The sequence below is a fragment of the Bubalus kerabau genome, chromosome 18, assembly GCF_029407905.1.
Source record: "Bubalus kerabau isolate K-KA32 ecotype Philippines breed swamp buffalo chromosome 18, PCC_UOA_SB_1v2, whole genome shotgun sequence".
NCBI lineage: Eukaryota > Metazoa > Chordata > Mammalia > Artiodactyla > Bovidae > Bubalus > Bubalus kerabau.
Genome location: NC_073641.1, coordinates 40264819 through 40278574, shown reverse-complemented (window position 1 = coordinate 40278574; position 13756 = coordinate 40264819). Strand labels below are relative to the sequence as shown.

General features: G+C 41.2%; 1 protein-coding gene across 1 annotated transcript in view; it reads left to right on the top strand.

Moving 5' to 3' along the window:
• SPEF2 (sperm flagellar 2) overlaps positions 1–13756 on the top strand; it is a 201530-nt gene that overhangs the window by 136955 nt on the left and 50819 nt on the right. Inside the window, exons 26-27 of the mRNA XM_055554823.1 lie at positions 4312–4477; positions 12680–12808. Of these exons, the coding sequence (XP_055410798.1) occupies positions 4312–4477; positions 12680–12808 (295 nt within the window). The remainder of the gene's footprint in view (positions 1–4311; positions 4478–12679; positions 12809–13756) is intronic.

The window sequence follows — 13756 nt, the reverse complement described above, 5'->3', positions numbered from 1 at the left end:
CATCTTTGGCTGCCCCACGGGCATGGCTTAGTTTCATTGAGTTAGACAAGGCTGTGGTCCTAGAGTGATGAGATTGACTAGTTTTCTGTGAATATGGTTTCAATGTGTCTGCCCTCTGATGCCCTCTTGCAACTCCTACCGTCTTACTTGGGTTTCTCTTACCTTGGGCGTGGGGTATCTCTTCTTGGCTGCTCCAGCAAAGCGCAACCACTGCTCCTTACCTTGAACAAGGGGTATCTCCTCACCGCCGCCCTTCCCGACCTTCAACGTGGGATAGTTCCTCTAGGCCCTCCTGTGCCCGCACAGCCATGGCTCCTTGGACGTGGGGTTGGTCCTCCTGGCCGCCGCCCCTGGCCTGGGCTGTGGGGTAGCTCCTCCTGGCCCCATCCCTGGCCTCAGGGGTAGCTCCTCTGGACCGTTCCTGCACCGTCGCAGCCTGGCACTCTCGGCCACTGCCCATGACCTCAGACGTGGGGTAACTCCTCTTGGCCGCCGCCCTTCGGGCGTGGGGTCCTCCCGGCTTCTGCCCCTGACCTCGGACATGGGGTAGCTCCTCTCGGCCGCGCTTAGTGCACTGGTTGCAGCCGCCTGCGCTTAGTGTGCCGGTCGCAGCCGCCTGCGCTTAAACGTTAGATTGTGTCTTTTTCATCTTTCTGTTCACCTCTATCCAACTTCCCCTTTCTCCTCCAGGACCCTAACCCAATTCTCCCCAGAAATATCATCAGACTTGGACACAGTAAGAACATTAGAAACAAACTCCGTGGATGTCCATTTCCTCACCAGTTGCCTTACTGAGATTTTAAGTTTTCAACCGTTTGTTGCTACCGCCCCCATGGTGTGTGGGGCACACACCATATGTGTGTGAAAGGGAGAAAGAAAACCTTGAAAACCTTGTCTCAGCTTTCATTTCTCAGTTTGATACCCATAAATGCCCTTCACCTCTCCAGTAGCCATTGGACAAATTTTAGCAGGTCTAGTCTTTCTTTTATAATTTATTTAATTTTTAATTTTTATTTTACCTTGGATCATAGTTGATTAACAACACTGTGTTAGTTTCAGGTGTGCAGCAAAGTTATATATATATATATATATACATTTCTATTCTTTTCCAGTGGTTTCCCTGGTGGCTTGGATGGTAAGGCTTCCCTCCTAGCTCAGTCGGTAAAGACTCTGCCTGCAGTGCAGGAGGCCTGGGTTCGATTTCTGGATCGGAAAGATCCCCTGAAGAAGGAAATGGCAACTCACTCCAGTATTCTTGCCTGAAGAATTCCATGAACAGAGGAGCCTGGTGGCCTATAGTTCATGGGGTCACAAAGAGTCAGACATAACTGAGCTACTAACACATACTTTTTCAAATTCAATCCTACTCCTGGGCATATATCCGGAAGATAACATGGTTTAAAAGTTTCGGTCTTTCTAACTGCAGGCACAGCCGCAGCTGCACAAGCCCCAAGACAAGATTTTCCTGAGGCCCACAGAGCAGGGAGAGGGAGGGGTCTCAGCAGCAGCTCACCCCACCCCATTCATCAGCTGTTGTGTTGTGACCACACAGTTAATCTCTTATACCAGGAAATCTGTGAGAGTGAAAGGAGGAGGGTACAGATATGGAGAGAAGCTCAAAGTCTCCCAGGGAGAGAAAGTTAAGAACCAGCAATATGGTTAGCCGGGGGACAGGTCATCCTCCATGAACACTGTACATTCCTGGGGTGATGTCTAGTGTTAGAATAGAATGGGAGCCCAGGATTCAAGTGTCGGTGAGCCCAGTTAATACAGGGCATGGACTCCCAAAACTTGACTGAAGAACAAGACAGATTCTCACTAACTTTATGTACAAGGCACAGACATACATAACATACATAGGCAGGTACACTTCTGCAGTATTCAGGTTTCATGGAGGGGAATGTAATTAGGAGAAATGGACATAAAAACAATCAATAATGAAAAACAAACAAACAAAAAAAGATTGAGAAACACTGATTTAGGGGAATGCCCCAGATTGAAAGCCAAGAGATAACAGGAACTTGGAAGAATCAGTCCAATTCAGTTCAGTCACTCAGTCATGTCCAACTCTTTGCAATCCCATGGACTGCAGGATGCCAGGCTTCCCTGTCCATCACCAACTCTCAGAGCTTGCTCAAACTCACATCCATCAAGTCGGTGATGCCATCCAACCATGTCATCCTCTGTCATCCCCTTCTCCTCCCACCTTCAATCTTTCCCAGCATCAGGGTCTTTTCCAGTGAGTCTGTTTTGCATCAGGTGGCCAGAGGACTGGAGTTTCAGCTTCAGCATCAGTCCTTCCAATGAATATTCAGGACTGATTTCCTTTAGAATGGACTGGTTTGATCTCCTTGCAGTCCAAGGGACTCTCAAGAGTCTTCTCCAATACCACAGTTCAAAAGCATCGATTTTTCAGCACTCAGCTTTCTTTATAGTCCAACTCTCACATCCATACATGACTACTGGAAAAATCATAGCTTTGACTAGACGGACCTCTATTAACAAAGTAATGTCTCTGCTTTTTAATATGCTGTATAGGTTGGCCATAGCTTTTCTTCCAAAGAGCAAGTGTCTTTTAATTTCATGGTTATAGTCACCATCTGCAGTGATTTTGGAGCCCAAAAAATAAAGTCTGTTACTGTTTCCATTGTTTCCCCACTATTTGCCTTGAAGTGACGGGACCGGATGCCATGATCATTGTTTTTTGAATGTTGAGTTTTAAGCCAACTTTTTCACTCTCCTCTTTCACTTTCATCAAGAGGCTCTTTAGTTCGTCTCTGCTTTCTGCTATAAAGGTGGTGTCATCTACATATCTGAGGTTATTGATATTTCTCCCGTCAATCTTGATTCCAGCTTGTACTTCATCCAGCCTGGCATTCCATGTAATGTACTCTATTCTGAAAGAGATGGGAATACCAGACCACCTGATCTGCCTCTTGAGAAATCTGTATGCAAGTCAGAAAGCAACAGTTAGAACTGGACATGGAACAACAGACTGGTTCCAAATAGGAAAAGGAGTACATCAAGGCTATATATTGTCACCCTGCTTATTTAACTTATATGCAGAATACATCATGAGAAACGCTGGACTGGAAGAAACACAAGCTGGAATCAAGATTGCTGGGAGAAATATCAATAACCTCAGATATGCAGATGATACCACCCTTATGGCAGAAAGGGAAGAGGAACTAAAAAGCCTCTTGATGAAAGTGAAAGTGGAGAGTGAAAAAGTTGGCTTAAAGCTCAACATTCAGAAAACGAAGATCATGGCATCTGGTCCCATCACTTCATGGGAAATAGATGGGGAAACAGTGGAAACAGTGTCAGACTTAATTTTTGGGGGGGGCTCCAAAATCACTGCAGATGGTGACTGCAGCCATGAAATTAAAAGACGCTTACTTCTTGGAAGGAAAGTTATGACCAACCTAGATAGCATATTCAAAAGCAGAGACATTACTTTGCCAACAAAGGTTCGTCTAGTCAAGGCTATGGTTTTTCCTGTGGTCATGTATGGATGTGAGAGTTGGACTGTGAAGAAGGCTGAGCACTGAAGAATTGATGCTTTTGAACTGTGGTGTTGGAGAAGACTCTTGAGAGTCCCTTGGACTGCAAGGAGATCCAACCAGTCCATTCTGAAGGAGATCAGCCCTGGGATTTCTTTGGAAGGAATGATGCTAAAGCTGAAACTCCAGTACTTTGGCCACCTCATGCGAAGAGTTGACTCATTGGAAAAGACTGATGCTGGGAGGGATTGGGAGCAGGAGGAGACAGGGACGACAGAGAATGAGATGGCTGGATGGCATCACTGACTCGATGGACGTGAGTCTGGGTGAACTCCGGGAGTTGGTGATGGACAGGGATGCCTGGCGTGCTGTGATTCATGGGGTCCAAAAGAGTCGGACATGACTGAGTGATTGAACTGAACTGAACTGAATTCTGCATATAAGTTAAATAACTTGGAAAAATAGTGAGCATTCAATCCATAGGTCTGAGATTGAGAAAGAAATGCTTGCATGACTCTGAAGCTTTCCAGATTTGGAGGCAGCAATGAGGAAACAGAAAGACGCATGGCAGGCAGGGCTTGAGAAAGTAAGTGGCTGCCACACAGATGGCCTCAGGAAGCCACATCTCGGGACAGAGACAGGTTCCCATTTAAGTGAAACATCAAAGTGTGTTCTGTAAAGACTTAATACATGGCATGGTTGTTTCAGTAAAAGGAGGTTTCAATGACATTGGGTGATGACTCAATCCAAATAGTTATCATCTTTCATAAATGTTGCATGTACTGAAGTATTACTCTTATACAACCAGGTGGCTGCTGAAATTCATCAGAGGCTCATGGAAGAAGAAAAAGAAAACCAGCCAGCAGAAACAAAAGAAAAACCTCCTCAGGCGGCTGCAAATAAAAAAGTGAAAAAGGAGCCTCCGCCGCCACCACCACCACCCAAGAAAAAAAAAGAGGACAAAAAAGGAAAAGGTATTCACAGCTTTAGCACCCAGAACCGTGGATGCTTAACCTCTCCTTGGTGGAAAATAAGCACTTAACCAGGCACATGAGCCTCTGAGCTACTAGAATGCTGTTTATTAGGTTTTATTTAGAGACTCAGGCATCTGTAAGCTTGAATGTTAGTTGGCAAACATTCTCCATGCCAGCCCCTTTTAAGTTGTTTATCCACATAACCAAGTGTATTCAGGGTGAAATAAATCTCAAAGACAGTTTAAAACGTGTGAAAAGAACCCCAAGATGACACTGTGCAATCTGAAAAGTATGTGCAAGGGGACTGATAGTAGCTGCCTTAATCAAGAGAGGGTTACAAGCAACAGGTGGTAGTTTAGTCGCTCAGTCGTGTCCAACTTTTTTGTGACCCCATGGACCATTGTAAGCTGCCAGGCTCCTCTGTCCATGGAATTTTCCAGCCAAGAATATTGGAGTGGATTGCCATTTCCTTCTCCAGGGGATCTTCCCGACCCAGGGATGGAAACAGCATCTCTTGCATCTCCTGTATTGCAGGCGATTCTTTACCGCTGAGCCACCAGGGAAGCCCAAAAGCTAGTGTGTGTGTAAATTTCAGGCTTGAAGTGAAAGTGAGGAAGTGTTCATCAGTCATGCCCGACTCTTTGCAACCATATGGACTGTAGCCTGCCAGGCTCCTCTGTCATGGGATTCTCCAAGAAAGAATACTGGAGTGGGTTGCCATGCCCTTAGGTTTAATTCAGATCTCAGGTTTAACTTAACCTCCTGGAGGCCTCCTCCTGCCTAAAATCTTGAAGATAGAGTAAAAAGAGGAAAACAAACATAAGTTGGGAGACACCTCCAATAACCTTGGGGATGAGCTCCACCACAGATATACCCTGCCCTCTGAATGTTCCTGCTTGTACATTTCTGAAGTGACTTGAGGCAAGAGAGGAAGAGAGGGAAGCATATGAGCAGAAGTCCCTCCACTGATCAGTTGCTCCTCATGTGTTTGTTAGGTCCCCACCATGAAGAACACAATGAAGATGAGTCCGAGGGACCCAATAGTGAACTTACATTAAAAAATCAGAAACGTGGTCCCTGCCCTGACAGAATTGTAGTCTAAGGCAGAGACAGACATGTGACCAACCATTATTCTTTACGCAGAGGTACAGGTCCCTGGGGTCGCCATGGGGTTGCAAAGATTTGGACATGACTGAGCGACTGAACTGAACAGGTCCCTGGAGAGCACAGTCACCTCACTCCATCTGAGGAAGTAGGAAGTGCTTCCTGGGTGGAGTCCATCCAGGTATCTATGATGGGAGTTACAACAAAGCCCTGGGGATGGGGGAGGCGTGAGGTGATGGCCCCTGGAACAGAGGAAAGAGTAGCACTACAATTAAGAACTTGTGACCCTCATTTGTCTCAAATGGTGAACATAAAGGAAATAATCAGCATTTGAAGGAAATGATTCAATTTACTTTAATGGAATAGTTAGTTGGGTCAAATATCCTAATTTTACAAATGCTAATACAGAAACCCAGAGAGATTAAGGGCTCTTTCATCTGTAATTTATACTCATATCCACTACTGCAAATAAGATGCAACACATCTAATTACAATTTCTTTGTTAATATTTGTCTTCTTCCCAAAATTTGAACCCCTTGAGATCAGAACTTCAAGAAAGATTTATTGAACTAAGTAGAATTGTATAAGCTGGGCTTGCAGCTAGAATCACACTGCCATTTCTTATGGGTACATTCTCAGGCAAACACTGACAAATCCTTATTTTCTAATTCTCATAGACTATCTCTGAAGTACTCATACTTAAGTACTAGTTTAAAAACAATGAAGTAGGAGGGGTGGTCCTAAGATGGTGGAGGAATAGGACAAGGAGACCACTTTCTTGCCCACAAAATCATCGAAAGATCATTGGAACGCTGAGAAAATTCCACAAAACAACTTCTGAACGCTGGCAGAGGACACCAGGCACCCATAAAGGCAGCCCATTGTCTTCAAAAGGAGATGGTTTATCATCGGTGCAGTATGGATGGAGAAGTCTCAAGGCTACTGTAAGAATAAGACTGAAAACCAGAGGCAGGAGGCTTAAATTCAAAACTTGAGAACACCAGAATACTCCTGACTCCAGGGAACATTAACTGACAAGAGCTCATCCAAAAGCCTCCATACCTACACTGAAACCAAGCTCCACTCAAGAGCCAACAAGTTTCAGAGCAAGACATACCAAGCTAATTCTCCAACATCACAGGAACACTACCCTAAGCATTAAAATACAGGTGGCCAAAAGTCACACCAAACCCATAGACACCTCAAAACTCACTACTGGACACTTCATTGCACTCCAGAAAAAAGAGATCCAGCTCCACCCACCACAACAACGATGCAAGCTTCCCTAACCGGGAAACCTTGACAAGCCACTCGTCCAACCCCACCCACAGGGAGGAACCTCCATAATAAAGAGGAACCACAAACTTCCAGCATACAGAAAGGCCACCCCAAACACAGCAATCTAAACAAGATGAAAAGGCAGAGAAATATTCAGCAGGTAAAGGAACATGATAAATGCCCACCAAACCAAACAAAAGAGGAGGAGACAGGGAGTCTACCTAGAAAAGAATTCAGAATAATGATAGTAAAAATGATCCAAAATCTTGAAAACAAAATGAAGTTACAGATAGTCTGGAGACAAGGATTGAGAAGATGCAAGAAAGTTTTAACAAGGACCTAAAAGAAATAAAAGAGTCAATCAATAATGAATAATGCAATAACTGAGATCAAAAACACTCTGGAGGGAACCAACAGTAGTATAACTGAGGCAGAAGATAGGATTAGTGAGGTGGAAGGTATAATGGGGGAAATAAATGAAACAGAGAGGAAAAAAGAAAAAAGAATTAAAAGAAATGAGGACAACCTCAGAGACCTCTGGGATAATGTCAAACACCCCAACATTCAAATCATAGGGGTCCCAGAAGAAGAAAACAAAAGAAAGGCCATGAGAAAATACTTGAGGAGATAATAGGTGAAAACTTCTCTAAAATGGGAAAGGAAATAGCCACGCAAGTCCAAGAAACCCAGAGAGTCCCAAACAGGATAAACCCAAGGTGAAACACCCCAAGACACATATTAATCAAATTAACTAAGATCAAACACAAAGAACAAATATTAAAAGCAGCAAGGAAAAAACAACAAATAACACACAAGGGGATTCCCATATGGATAACAGCTGATCTTTCAATAGAAACTCTTCAGGCCAGAAGGGAATGGCAGGACATACTTAAAGTGATGAAAAGAAAAATCTACAATCCATATTACTGTACCCAGAAAGGATCTCATTCAAATATGATGGAGAAATCAAAAGCTTTACAGACAAGCAAAAGCTGGGAATTCAGCACCACCAAACCAGCTCTTCAACAAATGCTAAAAGATCTTCTCTAGACAGGAAAGACAGAAAAGGTGTATAAACTCAAACCCAAAACAATAAAGTAAATGGCAACAGGATCATACTTATCAATAATTACCTTAAATGTAAATGGGTTGAATGCCCCAACCAAAAGACAAAGACTGGCTGAATGGATACAAAAATAAGACCCCTATATATGCTGTCTACAAGAGACTTACCTCAAAACAAGGGACACATACAGACTGAAAGTGAAGGACTGGAAAAAGATATTTCACACAAATGGAGACCAAAAGAAAGCAGAAGTAGCAATACTTATATCAGATAAAATAGACTTTGAAATAAAGGCTGTGAAAAGAGACAAAGAAGGACACTACATAATGATCAAAGGATCAATCCAAGAAGAAGATATAACAATTACAAATATATATATACTATATATATATATAAATATATATATATAAGCACGACAATATGTAAGGTAAATGCTAACAAATATGAAAGTGGAAATTAACAGTAACCCAATAATAGTGGGAGACTTTAATACCCCACTCACACCTATGAATAGATCAACTAAACAGAAAATTAGCACGGAAACACAAACTTTAAATGATACAATGGACCAGTTAGACCTAATTGATATCTATAGGACATTTCACCTCAAAACAATGAATTTAACCTTTTTCTAAAGTGCACACGGAACATTCTCCAGCATAGATCACATCCTGGGCCATAAATCAGGCCTTGGTAAATTCAAAAAAAATTGAAATCATTCCAGGCATGTTTTCCGATTACACTGTGGTAAGATTAGATGTCAACTACAGGAAAAAAAACGATTAAAAATACAAACATATGGAGGCTAAACAATATGCTTCTGAATAACCAACAAATCACAGAAGAAATCAAAAAAAGAAATCAAAATATGCATAGAAACTAAGGAAAGTGAAAACACAACAACCCAACACCTATGGGATTCAGTAAAAGCTGTGCTAAGAGGAACGTTCATAGCAATACAAGCTTACCTCAAGAAACAAGAGAAAAATCAAATAAATAACCTAACCCTACACCTAACGCAACTAGAAAAAGAAGAAATGAAGAACCCCAGGGTTAGTAGAAGGAAAAAACTCATAAAAATTAGAGCAGAAATAAATGAAAAAGAAACAAAGGAGACCATACCAAAAATCAGCAAAGCTAAAAGCTAGTTCTTTGAGAAGATAAATAAAATAAACAAACCATTAGCCAGACTCATCAAGAAAAAAGGGAGAAGAATCAAATCAACAAAATTAAAAATGAAAATGGAGAAATCACAACAGACAACACAGAAATACAAAGGATCATAAGAGACTACTATCAGCAACTATATGCCAGTAAAATGGACAACCTCGAGGAAATGGACGAATTCTTAGAAAAGTATAACTTTCCAAAACTGAACCAGGAAGAAACAGAAAATCCTAACAGATTTTCATATCACAACATGGAAATCAAAACTGTAATCAGAAATCTTCCAGAAAACAAAAACCCAAGTCCAGACGGCTTCACAGCTGAATTCTACCAAAAATTTAGAGAAGGGCTAATATCTATCCTACTCAAACTCTTCCAGAGAATTGCAGAGGAAGGTAAACTTCCAAACTCATTCTATGAGGCCACCATCACCCTAATACCAAAACCAGACAAAGACGCCACACAAAAAAGCAAACTACAGGCCAATATCACTGATGAACATAGATGCAAAAATCCTTAACAAAATTCTAGCAAACAGAATCCAACAATGTATTAAAAAGATCATACATCATGACCAAGTGGGCTTTATCCCAGGGTTGCAAGGATTCTTTAATATCCACAAATCAATCAATGTGATACACCACATTAACAAATTGAAAGATAAAAATTATATGATCATCTCAATAGATGCAGAGAAAGCCTTTGACAAAATTCAACATGCATTTATGATAAAAACCCTCCAGAAAGCAGAAATAGAAGGAATGTACCTCAACATAATAAAAGCCATATATGATAAACCCATAGCAAGCATTACCCTGAATGGTGAAAAATTGAAAGCATTTCCCCGAAAATCAGGAACAAGACAAGGGTGCCCACTCTCACCACTACTATTCAACACAGTTTTGGAAGTTTTAGCCACAGCAATCAGAGCAGAAAAAGAAATAAAAGGAATCTAGATTGGAAAATAAGAAGTAAACCTCTCACTGTTTGCAGATGACATGATTCTCTGCATAGAAAACCCTAAAGACTCCACCAAAAAATTTCTAGAGCTAATCAATGAATGTAGTAAAGTTTCAGGATATAAATTTAACACACAGAAATCACTTTCATTCCTATACACTAACAATGAGAAAACAGAAAGAGAAATTAAGGAAACAGTTCCATTCACCATTGCAACAAAAAGAATAAAATACTTAGGAATAACTATACCTAAAGAAACAAAAGACCTATATATACAAAACTATAAAACACTGATGAAAGAAATCAAAGATGATACAAATAGATGGAGAAATATACCATGTTCATGGATCAGAAGAATGAATATAGTGAAAATGAGTATACTACCCAAAGCAATCTATAGATTCAATGCAATCCCTATCAAGCTACCAATGGTATTTTTCAGAGAACTAGAACAAATAATTTCACAGTTTGTATGGAAATACAAAAAACCTCAAATAGCCAAAGCAATCTTGAGAAAGAAGAATGGAACTGGAGGAATCAACCTGCCTGACTTCAGGCTCTACTACAAAGCTACAGTCATCAAGACAGTATGGTACTGGCACAAAGACAGAAATATAGATCAATGGAACAAAACAGAAAGCCCAGAAATAAATCCACACACCTATGGACACCTTATCTTTGACAAAGAAGGCAAGAATATACAATGGAGAAAAGACTATCTCTTTAACAAGTGGTGCTGGGAAAACTGGTCAACCACTTGTAAAAGAATGAAACTAGAACACTTTCTAACACCATACACAAAAATAAACTCAAAATGGATTAAAGATCTAAATGTAAGACCAGAAACTATAAAACTATAGTTATAAAACTATAAAACTCCTAGAGGAAAACATAGGCAGAACACCCTCTGACATAAATCACAGAAGGATCCTCTATGACCCACCTCCCAGAGTAATGGAAATAAAAGCAAAAATAAACAAATGGGACCTAATTAAACTTAAAAGCTTTTGCACAACAAAGGAAATTATAAGCAAGGTGAAAAGACACCCTTCAGAATGGGAGAAAATAATAGCAAACAAAGCAACTGACAAAGAATTAATCTCAAAAATATACAAGCAGCTCCTGCAGCTCAATTCCAGAAAAATAAATGACCCAATCAAAAAATGGGCCAAAGAACTAAATAGACATTTCTCCAAAGAAGACATACAGATGGCTAACAAACACATGAAAAGATGCTCAGCATCCCTCATTATCAGAGAAATACAAATCAAAACCACAATGAGGTACCATCTCACGCCGGTCAGAATGGCTGCTATTAAAAAGTCTACAAACAATAAATGCTGGAGAGTGTGCGATAAAAGGGAACACTCTTACACTGTTGGTGGGAATGCAAACTAGTACAGCCACTATGGAGAACAGTGTAGAGATTCCTTAAAAAACTGGAAATAGAACTGCCATATGGCCCAGCAATCCCACTGCTGAGCACACACAGCCAGGAAACCAGAATTGAAAGAGACACGTGTACTCCAATGTTCATTTCAGCACTAATATTTACAATAGCCAGGACATGGAAGCAACCTAGATGTCTATCAGCAGGTGAATGGATAAGAAAGCTGTGGTACATACACAGAATGGAATATTACTCAGCCATTAAAAAGAATGTATTTGAATCAGTTCTAAAGAGGTGAATGAAACTGGAGCCTACTATACAGAGTGAAGTAAGCCAGAAAGAAAAACACCAATACAGTATATTAACACATATATATATGGAGTTTAGAAAGATGGTAACAATGACCCTATATGTGAGACAGCAAAAGAGACACAGATGTAAAGTACAGTCTTTTGGACTCTGTGGGAGAAGGCGAGGGTGGGATGATTTGAAAGAATAGCACTGAAACATGTATATTATCATATGTGAAATTGATCGCCAGTCCAGGTTTGATGCATGAGACAGGGTGCTCAGGGCTGGTGCAGTGGGATCACCCTGAGGGAGGGGATGGGGAGGGAGGTGGGGGGGGGGGGGGGTTCAGGATGGGGAACACATGTACACCTATGGATGATTCATGTGAATGTATGGCAAAAACCACTACAATATTGTAAAGTGATTAGTCTCCAATTAAAGTAAATTAATTAATTTTTTTTAAATGAAGTGAATTACGGATTCTTGACCATAGGCTACATTTCCACTGTATCTGCATGAGGCTGTTCTCTGGTCTTTCTCGATGAGGACCTGGGGAACACTGGTCAGTGCAAGTATCCTTTGAAGACTGTTGTTTCTCCAGGTGGCTAGCACAATCTTGGGGTTTGCTAATTTCTGTCCCCAAACTCTAAATTGAACCCTCTTTGGAGTCTGTGATCATGTCTGCACTAGCCATATATCTCATCTTTCCATGATGCTACATGAATGGGGCATTTTTATATGTGTCCAGCCAGATACCACATGGAGAATTCTCAGGGAAGGATTATTAATGTTTCATCACTCACACAGTCTGGCCTGGGGTCTCTCCTTCCCAAATCACTAGACATGTATAGCTCTACACACTCCACTTTGTTTGCATTTTATCCAAGACCCTGTGTGTATACTTGCCCATTAGCAGATAACTCAGCATGATTCATTACCCTTTCAGGTAAATCCCCACCTATGGCAGAAGCTGCTCCTGTAGTAGTGCCAGCAGAAGAGACTGAGGAAGTGGAAGTGAAAAACGAACTGAAGCTCAGAATAAAGGAAGAGCATCTTGCTGCCCTGCAATTTGAAGGTAGCAATTAGAAAGAACTAAGATGATATTTTGAGTAGAAAATAGACCAGTAGGCAAGCAGCCCTTGGCTGACTTTGTGTCTATGAGGCACAAGCAAATTGACTGAAAGGCATAACACTCATTTGGCTGTTTTCATGCAACCATATGAAAACTAGACCTGACTGTTGTATGATTGTCTGCTGGGATCTCAAAAAGGGAATTTGGGAAGAGGTTAGGAGAGCATCAGTTCAGTTCAGTTCAGTCGCTCAGTCGTGTCTGACTCTTTGCGAACCCATGAATCGCAGCACGCCAGGCCTCCCTGTCCATCACCAACTCCCGGAGTTCACTCAAACTCATGTCCATCGAGTCGGTGATGCCATCCAGCCATCTCATCCTCTGTCATCCCCTTCTCCTCCTGCCCCCAATCCCTCCCAGCATCAGGGTCTTTTCCAATGAGTCAGCTCTTCGCATGAGGTGGCAAAAGTATTGGAGTTTCAGCTTCAGCATCAGTCCTTCCAATGAACACCCAGGACTGATCTCCTTTAGGATGGACTTGTTGGATGTCCTTGCAGTCCAAGGGACTCTCAAGAGTCTTCTCCAACACCAAAGTTCAAAAGCATCAATTCTTCGGTGCTCAGCTTTCTTCACAGTCCCACACTTACATATACATGACCACTGGAAAAACCATAGCCTTGAGTAGATGGACCTTTGTTGGCAAAGTAATATCTCTGCTTTTCAATATACTATCTAGGTTGGTCATAACTTTCCTTCCAAGGAGTAAGCGTCTTTTAATTTCATGGCTGCAATTAGCAGTAATTAAAATGTATACCTGTGGCAGATTCATTTTGATATTTGGCAAAACTAATACAATTATGTAAAGTTCAAAAAATAAAATAAAATTTAAAAAAAAAATCTCAAAGTCAAAAAACAGAAGCAATATTTTAAAGTTGGTGTGATCTTACAGGCTGA